Here is a 25,741-nt window from a genome sequence, read left to right on the forward strand (position 1 = left end):
CGCCTGACCTGAGCTACAGAGAAGCAGCACTGGACTGTTGCTCAGTGGTCCAAAGTACTTTTTTCGGATGAAAGCAAATTCTGCATGTCATTCAGAAATCAAGGTGCCAGAGTCTGGAGGAAGACTGGGGAGAAGGAAATGCCAAAATGCCAGAAGTCCAGTGTCAAGTACCCACAGTCAGTGATGGTCTGGGGTGCCGTGTCAGCTGCTGGTGTTGGTCCACTGTGTTTTATCAAGGGCAGGGTCAATGCAGCTAGCTATCAGGAGATTTTGGAGCACTTCATGCTTCCATCTGCTGAAAAGCTTAATGGAGATGAAGATTTCATTTTTCAGCACGACCTGGCACCTGCTCACAGTGCCAAAACCACTGGTAAATGGTTTACTGACCATGGTATCACTGTGCTCAATTGGCCTGCCAACTCTCCTGACCTGAACCCCATAGAGAATCTGTGGGATATTGTGAAGAGAACGTTGAGAGACTCAAGACCCAACACTCTGGATGAGCTAAAGGCCGCTATCGAAGCATCCTGGGCCTCCATAAGACCTCAGCAGTGCCACAGGCTGATTGCCTCCATGCCACGCCGCATTGAAGCAGTCATTTCTGCAAAAGGATTCCCGACCAAGTATTGAGTGCATAACTGTACATGATTATTTGAAGGTTGACATTTTTTGTATAAAAAACACTTTCCTTTTATTGGTCGAATGAAATATGCTAATTTTGTGAGATAGGAGGTTTTGGGTTTTCATGAGCTGTATGCCAAAATCATCCGTATTAAGACAATAAAAGACCAGAAATATTTCAGTTAGTGTGCAATGAATCTAAAATATATGAATGTTAAATTTTCAACATTACATTATGGAAAATAATGAACTTTATCACAATATGCTAATATTTTGAGAAGGACCTGTACAGCTATGAAGGAACCATCTGTAACAGCGGAAGTGTCACAACCACCTGCTAAGGAAACACCCTCATTTTTCAAACGCACACACATTTGCTTGCGCTCTTACATACAGTCACATTGTCTGCAGAGTCTGACTTCACGTCAAGATGAACGAGCCACAATGCTTCTACCTGCTTGTCTACATGGCGTTGGCAGGCAAGTAAAAAATATATAGGTGTCTTTTATTCGTTTTTTTTTATACTATTCACCTAAAAGTGAAAACTATGGGATGAATTATGGTTTTGATAAGAAAGTGTAAAAAATCCCCTACAGGTTTAACGTAAAACGCCTAATATATTTATTTTTTTGTTTTCATTTTAAAGTAACATCAACAGCTTTTTCTCAAATTGTGAGAAATTATATATTTTTACTTGTTTCTAGGTAGAAAGGAAACAGTATAAACTTAGGAAGAAGAAACAACAGGAAATCTTCACCACAACTTGGTGTAATTTATGTGTTTGTCAGAACAACATGGACTTTGTGTTTCCAAGATTGTTTTGTGCTTTTTTACAAAAAAAATGCTGAGTAGAGCAAACAGCTAAAAGCAAAAAAAAAAATAGATATGGTCAGAACTTTATTTTTCCAAAAATATTTTAATGTTTTTTCTGTGACAGCACATTTTTGGGAGGGCTCAACTGTTTTTAAATTATGTGCATTGAATTATATTTACATATTGACCAGCAGCTGAAGGCATTGTGAATAAAATTGCGACCATAAGGAGCTATTTTTTTTGTCAAAGGTTTTGTTCAGCAAATGTTGTAAAGCGTTCATGCTTTTTGAAATGCTACTCCTGCACCACATTGTGTGTGTATCACAATGCTTGCCGCCAGTTTGATTGTTTGTCTGAAATATTTAGTGACTTTTGTTGAAATATAAAAATGCTTCAGTGACTCATCATGTATACTGATCAAATAATGCAGAGTACTTTGCAATAAAACAGATAGTTGTAGTAAAAGGTTATTTTTTGTGTAAAACATTCATTACAAATTAATTCCTGTTAGTTTAAAAGTTCAACTGTGCAAATATGCGGCTTTTCTTTACATTTTTGGTTAAACTGAACAGTTGATTAACGCAAATATTCTTATGGAGACGTTCCCCTTTTTTACGAAAGGACTTGTTGTATCAAAAAGATAATAAAAAAAACACTCATAAAGCAGAACTTGCACAGCTTTGTGTCAGTAGTTGTGAACTATCTTTTCCACGGAGAGAGACACATTCCTGAACTTACCCAACAGACTGCTGATTAGAGCTTTTCCTGGCTGCTGGAGTTCCTGTTTTGGCTCAACTAACTCTTCTGTAATGCTTAAATATAGTGATTGAACACATTATCATGTCTTGATATTTAATTTTGCTGTACCTTATGAAGAACAAGGAGAATATGCTGATACTTTGGTCACTGCAGAGCTGGAGGGTAATTTAGACTTCATGTTTATTTAAAAAGGGCCCTTTATTATTGCACGAGAAAGAAGAAATTGTGTGTGGGGAGGGAAATGAAGATTTTTATTTATCCAGAATACGCTTTGAACTTTATTTAACTTTATTTAACACATATCTGAATAAATTTATTTCGTTAACCAAATAAATTTGGTTATTTGGGAGTTTTATTTTGGCATTTTGGTTTTAGTAGGTTGACTTCTATGAGCTGAAACAACTTTCAGTACTATTGTTGTATTGTTGGGTTTGTAGTGGGACCCAATTACAGTTAAAAATGGAGGCAGAGGGGTGAAGTGAAACCACATTTAATAATAATAAAAGGAACAGAGCCAGTGGAGAACAATGAGAATCAGAAGGTTTAAATACTGAAGGAAGAGTGAAGAAAGATATACATAGGGGACTGAACACAGTAATAAACTTAGAAAACATAGAACATAATGAACAGCAGGGAAATGATGAAAACATACATGAGAACCAAAACCTAGCTTGTCTGCACCATGAAAGAAGAGGGTGGCGTGAGAAAGAGAGCAACTACTCGTGCAGCTTTTTTTCTTCTTTTGTCACCTGGGTTCACTTCTCTTTGAAATGACAGTAACTGGGTTTGGCTTAACTCCTTCCTGTTTCATTTTTTTTTAAAATATTTGTTAAGGACTCAGTTAAGTTCAGTTTCATTTATAAAACGCTAAATTACAAGAAATGTTAAAGCACTTTACAAACCTGACAGATCCAGTTCCAGTCCAGTTACAGTGTTGTGAAAAAATATTTTCCTCCTTACCAAGTTCCTCAGTTTTTTTTTTTTTATTTGTCACACTTAAATGTTTAAGATAATTAAACTAGTTTTAATATTAGACAAAGAAAACCTCGGCACATACAAACATAATTTTTCAAATGATAAATTCATTCATTAAGGAAAAAAAGCTTGCCCTGTGTGATTCCTTAATAAGAACCCCTGTTAATTCATAATTAAGCTGTTATTAGCCACACTGTTTGGACAGCTGAACTCAGTTTTACCCAAGCCTTATTACTGCCTGAAAAGTCTTTTAACTAGAACCTCTCTTACAACATGAAGTAGGCTAAAAGACCTAAAAAAGCAACACATCATTCCTCCATGTTAAACAATTCAAAAACCCATGAGAAACAGGGTCACTGACATCTGAGCTACTATTCATAAATAGTTAAAACACTGGAGAACCTTCCCAGGACTGGCCGGCTTACCAAAAACTACTCCAAGACTGTGAAGGAATCATAATGATGACTCATTCAGACAGGAACAATAAATGCAGAACAACATCTACAGCCCTGCAGGGCTCACTTTCATCATTTAAAGTCAGTGTTAATCATTCAACAAAAAAAAGTGGTCATACCCACTGCAGAACTAATTAACATTCGCAACCATGTAACCCTGCCCCGAAAGAATCACCCAACCCTGTGATTGTATGCTAAACCTATATATGACCAGGAAATCTTCTTTCAGCCGTCACATGGTTCCACCTCCCCCCGAAGGCGGAACGCAATCTCTCCAGTAGACTCCTGGTGTTGTCTAAGCAACAGGTGATATACCAAATGGAGATAAATCTAACCCCATCAAAGCTATATGGGAATGATTATGGAAAGGGATATAAAACACAACAGCCTCGAAGCACAGCTGAAAATTCTGTCTAACATTGTATAAATCAGTTAATGTAGAACCTGACTGTCGATTTTCTCCATCCACCTCTGCTCCCCTCAGATCAACATCCATCCCCACAGGAAATGGCACATGTAGACGTCATAACCCCTCCAGGCTGAATGTTTTTCTCCATAATCTATCACATCACAAAGATCAAACTGGAAAGTTACTGAACTGCTCAGGGTGAAAACTCTCATATTTCTTAATACGGGGATCAGCAGACGTGTGCGATGCATTGGTATCATGTTTATCTCTACTCATAACAGCATTCTCAGTGGCAACTCATACTCCCCTGATGAAAGTGGGAAACATAGTCAATGGGATCAAAACTATTAATCCTCCTACAACCCACCACTTACCACACCTCAACATCTTTGCTTCTACTCCATGTCCTCACCTATGTCCCTCAGGTGCTTTCTGATTTCTCTGAGGTCACTTTTAGAGGACGGCTCCCCTCTCCACCAATGTGATTTGTGCCAGGATCTGCTTACCTTGGTTTGCGCCTCATCCAGCGAAACCTTCACACTGTATGTGGTGCAACTTACCACTTTAAATGGTCCAATCCACCAGGGGTCCTTCCAAGACTTGTGGAACACCTTTCTGTGTATCCACTCCCCAGGTGCAATCTGCTCTGGAGTCTCCTCCGTTTGTCCTTTGGTTAGAGCCTCCTGTGTGTTATGAGACAAAAACTTCACAGCCGATTGCAATTGTTCAACATAGTGTGTAATAGTAGGTGTCCAACCCCTGAATCTGAGTGTGGCCGCAGCATTTTAATCAACTTTAATCAACATCAGCATTTATTCTTATCATTCTGGTGTGTGTGTGTGAAAGCTCACCTATAACTAATAGTCAGCAAGGTTATTCCTAACAGTGGACTGAGGAGAGAAAGGGAAGCTTTCTGGGAGACGTAAGTCCCATTAAATCTGGTGTGAAACGGATGTTTCAGCAAAAGAACATCATTCTATATTCAAACATGGTGCAAGTGTGACGTGCAAGGACTGATTTGCTCCTTCAGGATCTGCATGACTTGCTCTAAATGGATCCATGAATTCTGCTTTCTAGAGAAAACCATGAAGAAAAATAACTGGATGAAATTTCATGACCTTAATTGGGGCCTGCCATGCAATGCATAGGAGAGCAGTGCATTGCAAAGCAATGCACTGCTCTCCTATGCATTGCTATGGCAGGCACCTGCATTGCATGGAGGCACCTATTACTATTCACCTGGTCAAAACCTATCCAATTTAATGCGGCCCGAACCGCAGCGTGCACCCCCACAATATATACATCAAAACGTCCGGCTCGGTCCCGGGAGGTGTGCTATTACTTTTATTGGCGTTTCGACTTACCATGGCGACGTAATTTACGAAAAACCACCCCCCAAAATCCCCCATAGGAATGAATGGAGTCAGGGGTGGAGGAATCCTCAAAATTCACGGTTTTTGAGGCTCTGCTGTATCGCCGTACTTTCACCTAGAAACACAGTTTGACTTTCAGTTTGTAGAAAAATCCGCCGGCTCTTCAGAAGTGAAAACGGTTTGTTGATAACTGCTACGGTTTCTGTAAAATTAGACTCCAAGCAACACAAAGTTTGCGAGAAAATCACACTCTTAACAGTGGAGATGGCAGTCAATAGAGTGTAGAAAGAGGGGATTTCTTCAGGAAAAAGTTGTTTTAACTGGCACTCATGGCCACAGATTTCACTCTACAGTCACAATTTTCAGTCAGTTTGTAGGGCCGGGCCTCTGCTTTCACACAATAACTTCAAAATTGTTCTAGGTCTCATAGTTTTCTGTCAAAACACCCTCGATCGCCAAGAGTCAGTAGATTTCTGTAGGCCTCCTCCCATGTATTTTCAAGGAGAGTTTGACCCGTAATCCATGAGTGACACCATTTCTTTCCATAATCATATTTTATACTGTGAATGACATAGAGCTATGAAAATCTCCATGATTGGGGACGAGGGATAGCTATCGCCCACAGTTTAAAAACATTTCAAATACCATGTACGGTTTCCGAGATATTAGACTTTGTTCAGGAGCATGTTCAGGCATTTTGGTCTTTTTCTCCATTTTCCCTCTCTTTTCACCTTGTGTTGTGTCTTTATTATTATATTTTCAAAAATAAAGGATGAATATTAATGTTCCCCTGTCCGTTCTGATAAAAACGGTCCAAGAATGACATCGATCGCCCCTATGGTTTCCGAGTTATGGCCAGTCGTTCGGGAGCATGCGCCTCCATGTTATAAAGCCTCGACCAGGGGAGACACAGAGTGAGGTGCTGCGTGAGTGAGAAACAGCAGGTGTCAAGTTACACTGACGCTCTTTGCTGATTGGCTGATTCATTCCTCACTGTTCTATTTATAGCTCTGTGTATCTCCTACTGTATATGTCTGGATGTGATTCTGTCTTTCTTTCTGCCGCTCTGTGTCTCACACTCAGACACACACCCACACACACACCCACCCACACACACTCACACACACCCACACACACACCCACCCACACACACTCACACACACCCAAACACAGACACACTCCCACACACACACACCCACACACACACACCCACACACACACCCACACACCCACACACACATGCATGGATTACTGTCTTTCTGAGGACTTTGCATTGACTTTCATTGATTTTCATTCATTTCTATGGCTTAAACCTGATCCGACCCCCTAACCCTTTGACCATCTTCATAGGAGGCAACTACATGGCGGCCATTTTGTGCATGTACTGCTGTTTCAACACCCACACAACTGTGATTAACCCTAAAGGGCAATTTCTTTCCTTAACCTTCCATGCTTACAAATGATTTTTGAAAGCTGATAATAGCATACACAATGATTTCAGAAGAGCACTAAAACTTTCAAAATAAAAGCCTCAATCTTCCATAATTATTATTGATTTTTTTAAGCTGATAACAGTATACACAATGATTTTGGAATAGCAAGCAGGTTCTATATAACTAATGGAAGTAACCCAGATCTGAAAGGACAACCATGCTGGGCTTCAAAATAAGACAAAACATGCTCTACAAAATAAAAGCCTTTACATTTTCAACTATAGATCATTGCAGAACTGCGCATTACACTACTGTTGGAGTTCACCCAGTGTTGGAAATGGGACTATACTGGTCCTTTGAAATAAGGGTTACTGAAACTTTCAAAATAAAAGCCTCAACCCCCCATGGATTTTGTGAGCTCACAAGAGCATAGAAAATGATTTTTAAATAGCAAGCGGGTTCTATTTAACCAATGCAACTAACCCAGACCTGAAAGTACAACCATGCTGGACTTTCAAAATAAGACAAAACATGCTCTACAAAATAAAAGCCTTTGCATTTTAAACAATAGATCATTTCAGGAATGGGCTTCACACTAATGTTGGAGCTCACCCAGTGTTGGCCTCTTAAAATAAGGCTTACTGAAAATTTCAAAATAAAAGCCTCAGTCTTCCAGAGTTACTAGTAATATTTTAAGCTGATAATAGCATAGACAATAAATTTCAATAAAAATAGCAAGCTCCGGTCCGAGAAGCACGCACCAAGAGGCAGGCCCCGTCTAAATGTCTTCCAAAATTTTCTAGTTTCAAATACAATTGAGTTATGCAGCAGGACAATGATCCAAAGCAGTGGCTTTTGACCCTGGTCCTTAGGACCCACTGTACTGTATGTTTCCCTGGAGCCACACGCCTGACTGATGACTGAAATAAATGGGTGATCAACAGGCTTCTGCAGCAGTTGATAAAAAACTGAGGCGGTAATGCAGTCATTTGGATTTAGTGCGATGGAGCAGAGACACATCTAAACATGAAGGACCGTAGGCCTTGGATCATGGTTGAGAACCACTAATGTGAAGCACACCAGCTGTAGAGGAACAAATAATGTTGAGAGTTAGAGTCCTCAAATCTGATTGACATATGGTGGCTTGACCTTAAACACGTTGAATTGAAACAATTCTGTGAAGAACAGCAGGTAAAGACTCTTTGTGATGTGAAAATTTGATTCAGTTATCGTAAATGCTTCATGGGCGGCACAACCAGTTCATACATCTGTGGAAAATGACTCTTCACCAAGGGCAAGCTTGCATAAAATAGTTTCTTTTTTTTTTCAATAAATGAAATTGTCAATTGAAACATTTAAATTATACTTTTCACAGCTCTGTATTTAGGTTCAAATACAATTCAAATGTGTCAAGTTGATTTCATTGCAATCAAGAAGAAGAAGAAACATTTAGACTAATTGATAATGGCTTTCTATTACACTTCGTAATCATAGTGTCTTTCATTTAAATGTATAAAATGTGGGCAGTAAACGTAGATGTGCTGTAATGGGATGCTGTAAAGTTTCCAACCAACTCTGGCCCCTTTCCGAATTTTACAAATTATTAACTTTTTTTATCCTTTTTCAGACTTAAGGAAAGCTTTTTACTTAGCTTGTACTTTTTGAATGCCACTGCTTAAATTACACATTTCAAATCAGGATTTCTTATGGTCAGTGACTTATTTTATAACACCAGAAATAATGTAGTGATTGTGCTGCCTGCATTAATAGACCTTATTTATTTTTAATTCTTTCATCTCATGTGATACTCCTTTTCTATGTTTTATCTTCTGTGTAGTTTGTGGAGTTGGTATGTTTCAGATCTTAACAGGATTTCCTGGTAAATAACAGGAAACTCTCATACAGAATGAAGTAGGTTACATTTTAAACTGTGATGGTTTATTTACGCCAAAGTTAAAATTACACATTTTCTAAAGAGCACACCACACTTGCAACATTCAGTTTATCCAGTTTCTGCTTGTACGTGTTTGCTCATAAAAGATAATAAAGGTGGTTTACCAAAAGTATAGTGATTCTCATGAACAACAACTTTAGGAACTAAAAAAACGTACTCTTCTGCTTTTGTGAGCTTGTGAAAACTTATCTTTCATGCTTTTCAGCTGCAGCCATCCCAGTTTCTTCAGCCTTCAACATTGACACGGCAAACCATTCGATCAAAGTTCATCGTGGAGAGCCAAAAGATTTCTTTGGATACAAAGTGCTTCAGTACATGTCACCCAGAAACAAAGGGTGAGTTTGCATCTCCTGTTCTCCAGTTTTGTATAAATTCAACACTGAAGTACATGTTAAAACATCAGTGTGGTTAAAGTAGGTGTCTTTCAGAACATTTCCTGTGATAAGCTGGAATTGCTTGTGGTTTAATATGTTTTGCAATATTTCATAATATGAATAACACTTTTCAGAATCAAAATTACAATCGGCCTTAATGCACATATATACACAATTGACTTTACAAGAGAATATAATGTGAGATCAGTCCAAGTATGCGTGGTGTTGTTCTGGACCTCTGAATGTCAAGTATTTGTCAGAGAAACAGCCTGGGGGAAGAAACTGTCTCTGTGGCGGCTGCTTTTAGCAGAGAGCGCTCTGTAGCACCAACCTGAAGGTAAAACCCTAAACAGTTTGTGTGCAGGGTGTGTGGGGTCTGCAGAGATGTTAGCTGCCCTTTTCCTGACCCTACACCTGTATAAGTCCTGGATAGAGGGAAGGTCAGCTTTGATGATTCTCTCTGCAGACCTGATTATTCGTTGCAGTCCGGACCTGTCCTGTTTTGTGGACGAGCCAAACCACACTGAGATGGACGAAGAAAGAACAGACTAAACTATGGCAGTGTAGAAGATGACCAGCAGCTCCTGTGGAAGGTTGTACTTCTTGAGTTGACTCAGGAAGTACAGTCTCTGCTGAGCCTTCTTCTGAACATTATCTAGGACCATTTCAGGTTTTGAGAAATGGTGGTTCCTGGGAACCGGAAGTGGTCCACAGCAGCCACAGTATTGTTGAGTGGGTTAAATTCCAGGTGGTTCTGACCATACCAGTGTACCAGCCGATCCACCTACTGTCTGTATGCACAATCATCATTGCCCTGGATCAGTTCAGTAACGGTGGTGTCATCTGCAAACTTCAGGAGTTTCACAGGCGGGTCCACTGAGGTGCAATTATTTGTGTAGAGGGAGAAAAGGAGTGGGGAGAGTACGCACCCCTGGGGGGTGCCAGTGCTGATGGGTCCTGTGTGGGAGAAGATGCTCCCCAGCCTCACTAGCTGCTGCTGGTCCTTCAGGAAGCTGGTGATCCACTGACAGGTGGAGGCCAAGACTTTGAACTGGATGAGCTTCTGGTGGAGGATGTCTGGGTTGATGGGGGGGATAAAGTCCACAAACAGGATCCTGGCATAGATCCCAGGGTGGTCGATTTGTTGCAGGACGAAGTGTAGTCCCAAGTTGACTGCATCATCTACCGACCTGTTTGCCTGGTAGGCAAACTGCAGGGGGTCCAGCAATGGGCCCTGTGAGGTCAACACCAGACGCTCAAAGGATTGCATGACCACAGACATCAGGGCGACAGGCCTGTAGTTATTTAATCCTGTGATGGTGGGTTTCTTGGATACTGGGATACTGGTGGAGCATTTAAAGCAGGAAGGAACCTCACACAGCTCCACGGACTTGTTAAAGATGTCAGTGAAGATGGGTGCCAATGGTGGGGAGACATTATCAGGTTCTGAGGCCTTCCTTGTTTTCAGGTGCTGAAAGAGCCTATTTACATCTTCCTCTGAGATCTTTAGTGCAGGCAGGGAGCTCTGAAGGTAGGAGGGTGGTTGGTGTATGGCAACAATTTGTGTTTGAATGGGATGTGGAGGAGTTGGGTTGAGGTGTGAATTGTTGCTATGCTTGCAGTAGAAGCCATTCAGTTGATTTGCCAGGCGAAGGATTCTGCTCAGAGTGGGGGGAAAGGTCACCTGTAGGCAGTCGGGTTTTTTAAACCATTTTAAACAGCAGAAGGGTCTCCATGTGAGAAGCTTTTCTTTAGCTTCTCACTGTAGCTTCACTGCTTTGATCTCCTTGGTCAGTTTGTTCCTGGCCTGCTTATACAGGGCCCGGTCCCCACTGCTGTGAGCCTCTTTCTTATCCCTGCACAGCTGCCCCAGATGAGGAGTGAACCAAGGTTTAGTGTTATTGTATGTGCAGAAGGTCTTGGTCTGCACACACTTGTCCTTACAGAAAACTGATGTATGATGTCACCATCTCAGTAAGTTGATTTAAATCAGTGACTGAAGTTTCAAAAATGGTCCACAAGACTATTAGAGAAAACATGTTTTCTGTTTGTTAAGTCATGGTCTTGCAGATGTTTTACTGATGTTACCATGGTTCACAGGATAATCGTCACCGCACCACTGCGGCTTAATGGATCGGGGGGAATATTCAAGCTTGACCAAGATCAACCTAGAAAGTGGTTCCAGCCTAATGGTAAAGACACGTTTTCCACAATCCAGATGTCTGAATTACAACTCCAAATATTGGAACACAACTTGAATTATATATAACATATATATGTAATATTCAAAACTCATTCATTTTACATGCTTTATTATAGTACTTGTTGAACAAGTATAAAAATACAGTGCCCTCCATATTTACTGGTACCTCTGTTTAAGTCTTAAAAATGCAGCCATCTTTAACTGCTGTAACATAATTTTACACTTAAGACTTTAAAATCCCAAATACTGATGCAACTATTTGTGGCAACCCTAACAATTCCTTTTATCTAAATGTATTCAGTCATTTAGTATTTATGATTTTTGGGAAAGAATAATAATGCATGATGTCTTGTTTTCCTTAAGTATAATTATGATGCAATATAGAGGCCCATTTCCCTTTCTATTCCACTCCTCAGAATGGAAAAGACAAAAGAACATGCAATCTTCAGAAATCAGCCAAAATCACGTTGGATTATGATATTAGGACCTAATTGCCATGGGGAAGCAGACAGCAAACAACCAAGTGGAATAATGAAGATTACTTTTATTAAAGCAGAGCTAAAAAATTATACTGAGAAATATGATCACATCCAAACAAGAACAAAAAACACACATAGCGTCACAAAGAGTTGCAAAGAACCAGAGAACAGGTGAGGTAATATTGACTAGAGTATCATCTTCCACATGTTTGCTGTGTTACCTACAGGGTTTGTGGAAAATGTTACTTGGGACATCTTTTAGCTAAGTCTTTCCATCTAGTCAAGTGAGCTCAGTGTACACAACTAAACAAAATACATTGAAGTTTCTAGTTGTACCATGACAGAATATGAACAGGTTCAAGGGGTATGAATAGTTTTGCAGCATAAAGTATAGCAAGCCAAACTTAAATGCAGGAACGCATTGTATATTAGCAAATAAAAATAAAAGCTAATTTGAAAAAACAAACATCAAATTTCTTGAGTAAATATGACCTGTGGTAAAATTAAAGTAAGAGTAAATATAAGAGTCATTTATTTGCCATTTGCAGATCATCAAGCCAATTTATAAAAACTGATCATTTTAACATATCACTGCAAAGTTTAGACATCCTAACCCATAACTGGAGCAAAATGTTACTTTTACAGATTCGTCTCAGACAGATCCATATTTAGCCAAGCATCTCGGCTTGTCAGTAGCTGCAGATTCTACAGGTTCCCGGTTTATTGTAAGAAACCACACACTGTTGGTGATATTTTAGAACAAAACAATGTCTAAAAAGTGTCTAATCTAGTTTCTCTGACATGTTTTGTTGTGCTTTAGGCTTGTAGTCCACATTTTGCTCATCCATGCGACGAGAACGTCTACCTGAACAGTTTGTGTTATAACATCACAGATGAGTTTCAGCAGCTGTCTTCTTTTAAACCTTTGTTCCAAAGTAAGGTTATTTTCCCCCTAGGCAAATATAATTTCCAGTATTTATACGCTGATATATATGATATCATAACTTTTTGTACCTTTTTCCAGAATGTACACCAAAAAAAGTAAACCTTGTGTTTCTGTTTGATGGATCTGAGAGTATGACTGGACAGGAATTTGACCAAAATAAAATATTCATAACAGGAATGATGAACAGCTTAAAAAACACATCTATTGAGGTAATTGCACTCCTTCAGCATTCATTCCTTTAAAGCATTTGTATGTCATTGTATAATCTATCCTTATGTGATGTTACATCCATAATGCTTGTTTTCCTTTAGTTTGCAGCAGTTCAGTTCTCTACAAAGCCCAGGAAAGTGTTTGACTTTAATGACTATGTTGCTGGTACTGCTCTAAGGAAACTTGAAAAAGAGGTGCATATGAGGAATCTGACCAACACACACGAAGCCCTCAACTTTACACTGTAAGTTTGGTTAAATTATAAACATCTGACACAGTACCACCACAAGACTTTGACCATGTCCTTTTCCAAAGTCCATAAACTGTATGTGTTAGTGTTTGTAGATGAAGCTAAGTTTTATCTTCAGCAACCCTAAATGTCTCTATTTCCTCAGGTCACAGATCCTGGAAAACCAAACAGCAGGAGCCACAAAAGATGCAACTAAAGCTGTGGTGATAATCACAGATGGAAATCCAAGTGATCGTGATGTAAATTATAAGAGTATTGAAACCTATGAACGTAAAAAGATAATTCGAGTTGTCATTGGGGTAAGTTTAATCATATTTTGCTGTATTATGTGACTAAAAGATGCAGCGGTGTTAATTCATTTATTTCCGGGGAATTACTGGTGAAACTGAGCAACATTATTTGCTAAACACTATATACACCTTATTTAATAGCTTTTTTACAACATATTCAAATCAGTTCCATCCATCCATCCATCCATCCATCCATCCATCCATCCATCCATCCATCCATCCATCCATCCATCCATCCATCCATCCATCCATCCATTGTCTATACCTGCTTATCCTCATAAGGTTGCAGGGGGGCTGGTGCCTATCTCCAGCAGTCTAAAAATGGCTGCTCTTTTCAGGAGAGCGTTTGCTTCTGTGTTTTAAGTGGCACAGTGTAAATTGTGGGAATGACATCACATGTAAAAAAATGTATTGATTCTTTCCATTCTAGGTCAAAATTGAAGACTTCACCAAATTGGAAAGTATTGCATCACACCCAAAAGACAAAAATATCTTTAAGATTGATGAGTATAGCGGACTCAAAGGAATACTGGAAAGCTTTCAAAAACAGATCTTTACTATAGAAGGTGATGCTGTTGTTTTGCACTTTTGTTTTCCAGTTTTGAAAACTGAGGACAATAAATAAATTTTTCCTGTCCATGCTGTAGTGACACTTTCATATAAATTCTTTAGGATTCAATGTGACTCGAGCTGGAGAACTGACTAATGAAATGTCCCAAAGTGGATTCAGTGCTGTTTCATACAAGGTAAGTGATATCTATGCTTTGGTTTAGTTGGTAAACGTAATGCTTTGGTTCTTTATCAGGCTGTTTTCTTGTGGTTTCGTCTAATCTTTGGGTTCTCCTTTATTCGTGGAGTTTTAGGCATTGATGTCTCCCTGTATCGATAAATTGAAAAACCAAAGGAACAAAAGGAAATAGCTAAAAAATGTAGTTACAAAAACTGAAATAAAAGAAATAGTAGAATTTTGAAAAATGTTAAAAAACCATAGGGCACTTATGACTGTAAAGCACAATGATTTTATCATCAGATCAAACAGAACATGTAACAAAAGAGTTAAGTTAATTTGAGATTGAAAAGAGGTCGTAAACAACTGGATATAAACACTGAACTTCCACTTAAACTAAAATGCATTTATTTATTTCATGCTTGCAGAGTCTCTGCACCAACACGTAATTTTTCACAACTGTGACAAATGTATGTTCTGATCAGACATTTGTGTTGACAGGACACCTTGATTCTGGGCTCGGTGGGATCAAATAGCTGGCGTGGGGCTCTAAGTGAACCTCAAAAACATAATAAAACGATTTTCGACCCAGATATGCAACGAGACTCCTACATGGGTATACTATTTATTTTGCTAATTCACTGAACTGATTTATTTTAGTTGAGATATCAGTGAATGATCCTGATTGGATCAAACTGACTGATTGTTTAGTTTTGCTTGCGCCATACATTGTATAATGTAAAACGAAAAAGGAAAATTAATTTGAACACCTGTTGCTGCTCGCCTTTGCAGGATACTCTCTTTCTGTTGGAGAGAGGAACGGCGATCCTCTATATTTCACAGGTGCACCACGTTTCAACCACACGGGACTGGTCGTAGTTTTCAAACCTGATGGCAATGAGTCGAAAGCAGCCAAAAGAATAATGGGGGAGCAGGTTGGGAATTGTAGTATTTTTTTAACTATTATATCAATAAGTAACAAAAATATGTGCTACTTGTTTTTAAACTTTGGTCTGCCTCTAAAGGTATTTTGCTTGTGACTATTAGACAGAGTCAAGAATTTAAAGTCAAGTTTCTATTTGCAAAATAACACAAATACCACTTTTACAGTCAGAATTACAGTCTTTCTCAAAACATGCTTGGCACAGGCTCATGATGTCAGTAGTTGCAGAGATGAAACCAAAAAACCTTGAATTTGCAACTAGTTTTTTAGAAAGAAAAATCTTTGGAAACAACTCCTTATCCATACATTACAGGTTGGTTCCTATTTTGGGGCAGAGCTGTGCTCTGTAGACATTGATTCAGACGGTAACACTGATTTCCTGTTGGTTGGAGGGCCACTGTTTTACCTGGCCGAGGAAAGAAAAGAAGGAATGGTCTACATCTACTCTATAAATGATGAGGTGCGTCATTATTAAACTCAGATTAATTGTCTTTTATGCATGGGTTTTTATTATTCAGTTAGATATTATCCTTATTGCTTATAGATGGAACTAAAAAGGGAGCTTCAAGTGCGAGCACCATCAATGGGTAGATTCGGCACCACCATAGCCAGTCTTTCAGATCTGAATGGAGATGGTCTCCGAGATGTTGCAGTGGGAGCCCCCCTGGAGGAGGATAACACAGGGGCTGTTTACATCTACCTTGGACAAAGAGACACAGGGATGCGCAACAGTTCCAGCCAGGTGACTAAAATCTTTAAAGTTTGCACATTTTTTTAACTCTCAAAAGATCCAAACCTGTAATTGAGTGGATAAGCTATGACACATTTTTTACTCACCAAAAACAAAAAAAAAGCGTATGTGCTGGGCAGTTTTTCTTTTTTTTTTTAGAGTTCAACTCATCTACATAATTTAATACAAGAAGCACACTTCAAGCAAAAATCTGAGAGAGAAAAAGAGACATGCTGGAAGTTTAAAAATTAGAGAAATATAAAAGTGGTGGAACATCCACCAGTAGCTTTCTTATCTGTTCTTCAAACATTATTTTGCTGAGACACCAAACGAAGAACCTTAAGCCTTTGGTAAATAATACAAAATATTTTTGAAGATTCAGCCGTGAATCCAGATGACATTTGTCAGAACCATTTTTTTTAAATCTGTGGCATAAACAAATTAGGCCTCTCTGAGGGCATCGGAAGGCAACATTCCAGAAAGCCATCTTTCACACCAGATGAAGACTGTCCTAAAGTCCCATGAATCTGCACAACTGTTTAAATGTGGCAGGATCACTGCAAACCTGGGACACGTCATTTCACTGTGAAGACAGTCATTATGCTAGTACTTAGTACTCCTCCAATAGGTTCTAGCATACATAGTAAGTTTCTGCACATCCAGCATTAGTTTCAGTCTTACTGGGGTTCTCTCTACAGAGTGCTCTGCACTACCAAGCATGCAATCTGCACAAAACCTATTCTGACTCAGCTCTAGATGCCCATTTCTCAGCAAGTGCGGTAGAAAAGAATTGTGGACACAAAGTCTAAAATTAGCCTTTTTCTAATTTAGCTAATAGCACCAAAACTCTGTAATGGTTGTACTGGGGTTATTACATAATTGTGCAAAACATCTTTAAATATATGCTTCAACATTGCTTTAATGACTGGGATAACTAAAGCTTAAGGCTACTTTCACATAGAAAGTGTTAGGCACTGCTTCAAAACTAACAGGGAACTCACATATTTTATCATGTGTAATCAGGAGCACACTGCACACTTGATAAACTCCATTCGACATCCTTACTCTGCCAAATTCTTAACGATGTGATTGATTTGTAAATGTTAAGGGTGGAAATGCATAGTTTTTTTGTCCAAACAACTTTTCTACCATACAAACATATGTGAGACTCAGACTGTGTCAACAGTCAAGCTTCTATTGTTCCAGAGAATCACAGGAGCAGAATTCCCTCCTGGGTTGAGGTTCTTTGGTCAGTCCATCAATGGAGATATTGATCTTGGAGATGATAGCCTGCCAGATATTGTGGTGGGATCACAAGGTGCTGTGGTTGTCTTAAGGTACGGTATATATATTAAGGTCTTAATGTTGTTTGTGTACGCTTACAATTACATTACTTAAATGATGTTTCATGACCAGAAAAATGGTGTAGTTGAAATGAGGTTTGATGCTGGAGTTTACCACATTGAAACATCTGGTACAAGAAAAATCTAAAATATTACCTTTGTAAAACTGCACAACCATGGAAAAAGCTAACCCCTGTGAGGGGAGTTACATCAAAATTGCTTTCTTGTTTCCAAATCCTCCGTTGATGAGCTACTTTTTTTGGTTGCTTTCAGATCCAAGCCTGTAATAGATGTCATGGCTCAGCTGTCATATTATCCGAACGTCATAAGCATTCAGAATATTAACTGCTTGGAGAAGAACAAAACTTGGTTACCAATGGTTGATGCAGAAGCTTGCTTTGAAATGGTAGAAGCAACTAACAGCACAGCAGGTGGGGACTCAAAAATTGATTTTCACCAACGGTTAATGTCCGTTTGTTATTTTAATACCACAGTTATCCACTGCAGGGCCAGGTATCAACATCTCAGTGATGCTCAATGTGGATCCAATGAGGCAAACACATCGAGGTTTCTTCGATAAAACTGAAAAGAATAGCAGGAGTATAACATATATGTATGAACTGACTGAGAAGAAAACTTGCTATAACTATTCTATATACATGGAGGTATGAATAATAATAATATCAAGTTTACTTAAATTACATTTCTGATGTCATCTTTTAAAAAAACTCTCCACACTGTTCTTCCTGTTTTCCAGAAATGTGTAAGAGACACATTATCTCCTGTCAGCATCAAATTAAACTTTTCCCAAGCTGACAGCGAGGAGGCAAGGGCCATTCTGAACGTGGACAGCAAAAGACTGGCTGTGGTTGAGGTGGGTGTAGTGACTGAAGGGTGCTGACGCATTTGTGTCATGAAGATTTGGATGTGTAAAGACAACATTTAAGAAATTGTATTTATTTCTGGAGTATGGCCAACGTTGCATTTAGCATATTCTCTTCTTTGGACTATTTTCAGGTTCCTTTTGAGAAACATTGTAATAAAGAAATCTGCATTGCTGATCTTGAAGTGAAATTTAAGTTTACGTACGTATTTCTAAAATAATACCTGGAAAGGCAACTGTTTTGCTCCAATCAAATCTAACTGAATTTTATGAATACTTGTACTCTTTTAGGTCTGAGGTGTTGTTGGTGACAGAAAATAACCGCTTTAGCGTGTTGATAGACCTGAGTAACAATGCTGATGACTCATACAACACCAACCTGACAATGCACTACCCTCCAGGCCTCTCCTTCTCAAAGATGGAGCTAAAAGGGGTAACTTTTCCTTTTTATCTTGTACCAACAATTCATAATCAACATTTCTGGTCAAAAGGTTACATGAGGTTATAAAGTGCATGTACATCATTATTTGCTGGCTTTTTAAAATGATAAATTTTTCAAGTTTAAAAGTTTATATAATTTACAGCTTGAGTGAATTTTATAAACAGAAATTAGGTTTGAATTTATTGTACAAAGGGATGAAACAGGTACAGTAGTGCTGGGCAATATTTCAATTTCAGTCATTTATTGAGAAACAGACAATGTCAATAACAATGATGAAGGAAGGTTTTAAAGTTCAAGGGCAGAAACAGATGTACTCTAACAGGAAGTCAACAATATTTAAGCAATATTTAAGATGGACAACAGATGGCAAAAACTAGTGTGAACTTGACTTGCATTATTTTCTGATTGTACTGAAACATAGATGTACATCTAAAAACATTAAAATATGGAAAGGTTTAATATTTTTGTCACTCATTTCAGAAAGTTAAACTCATAGCTCATTATATAGACTCATAACATATAGATTGAAATATTTCAAGCCTTTATTTTTTGTAACACATAAATTAAAGACAGTGAAAACCCAAAATTCTGTCACAGAAAATTTGAATATAACAGATCAATAAAAAGGATATTTTAAACAGATATGTCAGGCTTCTGAAAATTATGTTCATTTCTATGCACTCAGTACTTGCTTGGGCCTCTTTTTGCATGAATTGCTGCGTCAGTGTGGCGTGGTATGGAGGGGATCAGCCTATGGTTCTGCTGAGGTATAATGGAAGCCCAGGTTGCTTTTTAGCGACCTGTTGGACATCCTCATTGTTGGGTCTTGTGTCTCTCGTCTTCCTCTTGACAACACTCCAAAGTTTCTCTGTGGAGTTCAGGTCAGGTCAGTTTGCTGGCCAACCAAGAACAACTCTTGGTACTTGTGGGCAACTGCCAGATCCTGCTGGAAAATGAAATCTGCATCTCCATAAAGCTTGTCAGAGAAGGAAGTGCTTTAAACTTTCCTGGTAGATGTCTGCATTGACCATAAACTTCAGAAAATACAGTGGAACAACACCAGCATCTCACCACAAATCATAACTGACTGGGGTCCAAAACATGTCGTGTTTGGTAGCCATAGTGGTGGCACAACAAATAAAAGGAAGTGTTGTGATGGTTACTACGGTACTTAAATGTTTACAGGACTCAGGTTATTATGTCACATCCTGTCACAGTTCATGTGTTGATCTGTGATACACATCACTCTGGTAATCATCGGGGAGAGGAATGTGATGGTGAGAAAACTGTGATGAGATGTGCAGACTTTAATTTAAGACAGCTTATAGGCCTTTTTCTGCTCATGTGAAAGGTTCTTGTGTATGGTTATGGCTCACCAGTGCAAGCATAAAAAACACTGCTGTAATGAATGCGTGGGATGACGTCGATCTATGATTAAACTTTGATATGAGTGAAATTGACCGGGAGGGGCTCGGAGTAGAGCCGCTGCTCCTCCACATCGAGAGGAGCCAGTTGAGGTGGCTCGGGCATCTATACCGGATGCCTCCTGGACGCCTTCCTCGGGAGGTGTTCCAGGCACGTCCCAGTGGGAGGAGGCCCAGGGGACGGCCCAGGACTGGCCTGGGAGCGCCTTGGGCTCCTCCCGGAGAAGCTGGAGCCGGTGTCTCGGAGAGGGACGTCTGGGCGTCTCTGCTGAGTCTGCTGCCCCCGCGACCCGGTCCCGGATAAGCAGAAGACAACAAGTACGAGTACGAGATGAGCGAAATTGTGTGTCTGAGAAGAATCATGATGCAATGTGGCTTCATTGCCCCACCTAACCATCTGTGATGCCAGTCTCCCGTCTCTAAAGCGAGCGTATGCATGGTTCAGAGTTTGAGTGACGTCATATTCTTCCATCACGTTTGTTTTTTATAGATACAACTGTTGTGTGGAAAGTGACATACACCAGTTTCAGGCCCCGTTTTGTGTGAATGCTGCATTTATAAAGAAGACCTCAGTTCTTTTTCTCCTTAGCCCAGGTAAGACACTTCTGACCTGTGGATTGACTTGAGGAATGCAACATTTGTAGCTCATGTGTATTATTCGTCTGTGCATAGTGGCTCTTTATGAGCTAACTTCAGCTGCGGTTCAATCCTGGTGAAGCTACCCCAAATTCTTGCTTAAAAATCCTTTCAAGGCTGATGTTATCCATGTTGCTGGTACACCTTTTCCTACCACACATTTTCCTTCCACTCAACTTTGTTCGAATATGCTTGGATGTAGCACTCTCTGACCAACCATCTTGTTTAGAAATAACCTTTTGCGACTTACCCACCTTATGGAGGGTATCATTGACTGTCTTCTGGAGATCTGTGCAGTCGGCAGTCTTCCCCATGATCGTGTCGCCTACTGATCCAGACTGAGAGACAATTTAGAGGCTCATGAAACCTCTGAAGGTGTTTTGAGCTAATTATCTGATTAGTGTGAGGCACCATGAGTTTCCAATATTTAACTTTTTCACCACATGCAAATTTTCTAACAACACTGAATTTTGGGTTTTCATTATCTGTAACCCATAATCACCATCCAAATTAAAAGAAATAAAGGCTTGAAAAACTTCACTCTATGTGTAATGAATCTCTATATGAGCTTCACTTTCTGAAATGAGTGACAAAAAATATTGAACTTTTTCACGATATTCTAAATGTTTTAGATGTACCTCTATAATGGTTAAAGGAAGAACTAAGCATACTGTTTTCTTCAATGACAAATATGCTATAGAACAAGATGTATTTGAAGGGTTTAAAGCAGAGTTTATAACATTAACATTAAACATTAACGTTAACATTAAAAGGAATCTGAGACATGTGGCAGTTCGATAAGACAAAATTGCATTCTTTAGCATATTTTTTTATAAAATAAGGTTGCTTCATTTAAAATGTGTTTATTCACATAATAACCATCCAGAATAACACCTCCAGGAGAGTTTGTCTCATCCACTGAAAAGCTATAATACATTGTAAATTTACTTCATCATTTCCTGTGACACATAACAAGTAGAGGAAACAGCAACCATTTTTTGAGGACTTGAAACTGACAAAGGATATTTTAGTTGTCTGAGCTGAGTTTTCACAACAAAATACTTAAAGTGGAAATAGAGGCTGATGTGTCTTTCAGAGGCAGACCTGAGAGATTTTGAATTTTCTTACATGCACTTCATCACAGATAAAAGCTGCAGCGCTGCATTAAAATCTGGAGCTATAAAGCTGTTAAACTTGATTTTTACTTTCCCTCCTCTTCCCGATCAGCCCAAGAAGCTAACTCATCTCTGCACTGATCTCGAAGATGTGCTTGACAAAACCGTTTGTGGCATCAGCCTTCCTGTGTTTCGCAGCAAAACCTCTGTGAGTCATATTGCAGCCATTTACCCTTACAGACACAACTACGGTTGTGAAGACCTCTCTGAATGACAATTTTCTCTTGTCCCATTAAAGGTCACGTTCAACACTACTTTTCGTGTTTCCAAAGATTTCGAGTGGAATGACACAATGTTGATGAAAGTGTCTGCAAATAGGTAAAAGTTTTTCATGAATAATCCCCTACAGAAGGAAGCCAAACATTTTCTGAGAAACCAACTTTTTTTTATTTGCAACACTCACAAGATTTTACTCTTTGCATTCTCAGTGAAAATTCAAACTCCAGCCAAACACATTCTGTGACCAAGGGTATTCCTGTAAAATATTCAGTCGGAATGGTAGTAACAGTGTAAGTAGTGTAACACACATCAAGATTGTTTTTAGCTGTATAACCCACAGACTTCCTGTATTTTGCAATAATTGTTTTTTTTTTCTTTTTAGAAATGACACAACTCCCAATTATCTGTTCTTTACTCCAAAAAAACATGCACCACAAGGGATGACTGTTATTTATAAAGTAGGTGATTTGAAGTACCGTATTTTCCGCACTATAAGGCGCACCGGATTATAAGGCGCACCTTCAATGAATGGCCTATTTTAGAACTGTTTTCATATATAGGGCGCACCGGATTATAAGGCGCATAGAATAGAAGCTACTGCAGTCAAACGTTTGACTGGGGTTGCGTTATGCATCCACTAGATGGAGCTGTGCTAAAGAGAATGTCAACAAAACAGTCAGTCAAACTTTATTAATACACTACAAACCAGCGTTCTGATAACTCCATTCACTCTCATGGTTAGGTCTCCTCTACATAGAATTCTATTGAATAGAGCCAACCGCACGTTAGGAATGCATTGGAGTCTATGAAGTTTAAGTTGAAATCAAACGTTAGTTAAAACGGGAAAGGGAACTTTTCCCTGATTCAGTAAACACGTAAAAGAAACAGGTTGATGCACTAAATCAAACGTTAGTACTGTTAACCTTTCCTGTTTCTGTCCCCTGACCGTAGTCTGATGACACAGGGGAGACGCTTTCTCCAGGGCCGAAGTTACTAGTTTCCTCGGGGTTAACTCCCTCACTCATACGTTGCTGAGTTGAACATGAAGAAACAGCATCAAAACACTGAGTTGTTGACGAGATTTGGGGTTCTTTTTAATGACTTTGCAGCACGTAAAAACACAGGGCTTACAGACTCATACACCGCTGCTCCGGTCGCCGTCTCTACCCACCCCACACACACAATAATACCGACGTCACTCCTTCACTCTTGATTCTCAGGTACGGCAGCACACAGCGCCACCTCTGTCCGGAGGAGTAATGTCAACATCTTCCATACACACACGAAACATACACCCCACACACTGAGCTTCTAATCACATATAGTTCAGGCAATTCCTGCAACAGTACATTCAAACGTTATACACACACAAGTGGTGTTGGACTAGGAGTAAGCACAGTACAGGTGTTTACCGCTATTACTTCGGCGACGCCCCTGACTACGGTAGCCGTAATGCTGCAAGCGGTGCGGCTTTGTAGTTTACCAGTCGTACTGAAACATTTTGACAGAGCGCCGTGTACAACCAGTATGGATCAACCAATTAACCAATTGATCCATATATAAGGCGCTCCGGATTACAAGGCGCACTGTCATTTTTTTTAAAAATTAAAGGTTTTTAAGTGCGCCTTATAGTGCGGAAAATACGGTACTATGCAATTTCATCGCTTTGAAGCAAAAAATACATGTATACATTTATGCAAATCCACTTTTTTAGAATGAACATGGCTTCTCATTATTTACAGATAGACAACATTGGTTTTAAGGATTTTCCCATCAATGTGTCCCTGTTCTTCCCAATTAAACTGGAACACAACTTTGAAATGGAAAACTATAAAGTTATTGTTGAGCAGGTAATTTATCCAAAAGCCACAACACTTTTCATTTCAACTGCTGCTGTGTGTCATACTTGCAAGCTTTTAATATTTGTTTCTCTCTTTTTTAAAAGAACAAAACTCGGTGCTCAGTTGTTTCCATCGAAAAATCTAAGGTTAGTGTAACAGAAGGGGACTTACAATTTGTCATTATGTTATGAATAAATCACTCAGTAACACAAGGTGCTCATTTTTTTCCAGGACTGCCCTCTGAAACAAGACTGCGTTGCCATAAAATGTGATACTTTTACTTTGAGGAATTATTCGGGTGTTCAGTTTATGCTGGTGGGAGATGTGCATTTCCGAAATCTAAAAAACCATGCATCGGTATGTACTGCAATGAGTAAAGGCTAAATATGTTCCACTTACACGTGACTTCAGCTGTCCTCTTCTTATTTGAAAGAATTTGCCCTTTCTGAAACGATATACTGGAGACAGCGGAGAGGTCAATTTTATGAGTTTTCTAAAAGTTGACTTTGACGATGGTAAATACATGCTGGCTTCTCACAAAACTGAGGTATGTATAAGTTGGACTGCTGTCATACAATTTCAAAGATGCTGTTTTGAAGGGAATTTTAATCTGAGTTTTGGTTTCAAAAAAGAACCCTACAGACAACAACAAAGTAAAGAAATCGGTATGTATCTATGTATCTATTTATTTAATACAAATTAATCTTGTAAAGCATGACGGTGTTTTTTTCTCCTGTAACAGTGTAAAGTTCTGGTTGAGTTCATAGTGCCTCCAAATGATCCACTGATCATTGGGACTGGAGTAGCACTGGGAGTTATACTTCTGATCATAATCACAGTCATCATGTGGAAGGTGAGATTCCTACCTCCATTTTTGGAGCCTGAAGGTCTGAAGACTGTTAGGAATAAGACATGGTTTTGGTTGTTTTGGTGTTTGGTCTTATGGTCGCTTTTGTGTCTATCCTAAGTGTGGCTGCTTCAAGAGGAAAACCCCTCAGGATTACCAGGAACAACAGGATAATGTCTCTGTTCAGCATGGATGCCCATCTGACTCATCGCATAATAAATCTGAGCAAGTTGAAGAGGAAAAAATACCTCTAAGTGAAGACAAGGGTACAAGCTGCCCACCAGTTACTTCCGAATGAGACCATGGAAAACTGGATCATTTGGGCTGAACCAATTTAAACGTGGAGGAAGTTGGGATTAAAATTTAGCAAGTATTTCTAATATGTACAGTTTTTTTCTTAGTTAAAAAAAAGTTAAATGAGAATCAACAACTTAGTAAATTTGTCTGACTTGCAACAACTGATCAGATTTATTGGAGTCAAAAAACAGCAGAACAAATGCACAAGTTTGTACCACTGTATAAAATATAATTTTAGGCATGGTTCTGCTTTGGCAGCATTTTCTAGCAACCAGGGTGGTTTTCTGGAGCCATTCTTTACTCCTCTTCATTTCCACTGCATCGGCTCGGTTAAAAAGAGATTGCCTGAGTAGAAATGAACCCCAGAAACCAGTACCAGAAGGGAGGTGGTGCCATTACATTGAACCTTTGGGGTGGAGCTTTGTAGAAGGAGGATGCTGGGCATTTTTGAATGCAGGAATATTCTCAGCTTTATAGTTCAGCCTCCAGGTTTAAAACCCTGTAGCTCATATTTTCCTGTTATGTTATTGGTAATGCACTTTAAATCAAGGGATTCTGTTTTTGGTCCTCTGTAAGAGACAGAGGGGGGAAGTGCTGTAGTAAAAGTAACATTTTAGTGTTTTGATTTGCTTATGTTTGTATATTTTTTAAGCATTTAGATGTGGATCATTGTGCTGCATGCATGTGAAG

General features: G+C 39.1%; 1 protein-coding gene across 1 annotated transcript; it reads left to right on the forward strand.

Moving 5' to 3' along the window:
• The first annotated feature begins 1,009 nt into the window (after positions 1–1,009).
• Positions 1,010–25,741, forward strand: zmp:0000001082 (integrin alpha-D). Its single transcript, XM_047366918.1, has 31 exons — positions 1,010–1,100; positions 8,998–9,127; positions 11,267–11,358; positions 12,494–12,573; positions 12,669–12,783; positions 12,873–13,003; positions 13,106–13,248; positions 13,400–13,553; positions 13,975–14,110; positions 14,217–14,290; positions 14,773–14,887; positions 15,064–15,206; positions 15,528–15,674; positions 15,759–15,956; positions 17,151–17,281; positions 17,561–17,718; positions 17,795–17,952; positions 18,045–18,161; positions 18,305–18,372; positions 18,462–18,603; positions 21,900–21,995; positions 22,086–22,165; positions 22,276–22,356; positions 22,449–22,524; positions 23,809–23,916; positions 24,012–24,053; positions 24,139–24,264; positions 24,341–24,454; positions 24,540–24,572; positions 24,650–24,760; positions 24,876–25,741. The coding sequence occupies exons 1-31, from the start codon at positions 1,052–1,054 to the stop codon at positions 25,050–25,052; spliced, it is 3,525 nt and encodes a 1,174-aa protein (XP_047222874.1). The 5' UTR covers positions 1,010–1,051; the 3' UTR covers positions 25,053–25,741.

This window comes from Girardinichthys multiradiatus, chromosome 5, assembly GCF_021462225.1.
Source record: "Girardinichthys multiradiatus isolate DD_20200921_A chromosome 5, DD_fGirMul_XY1, whole genome shotgun sequence".
NCBI classification, from domain to species: Eukaryota; Metazoa; Chordata; class Actinopteri; order Cyprinodontiformes; family Goodeidae; genus Girardinichthys; species Girardinichthys multiradiatus.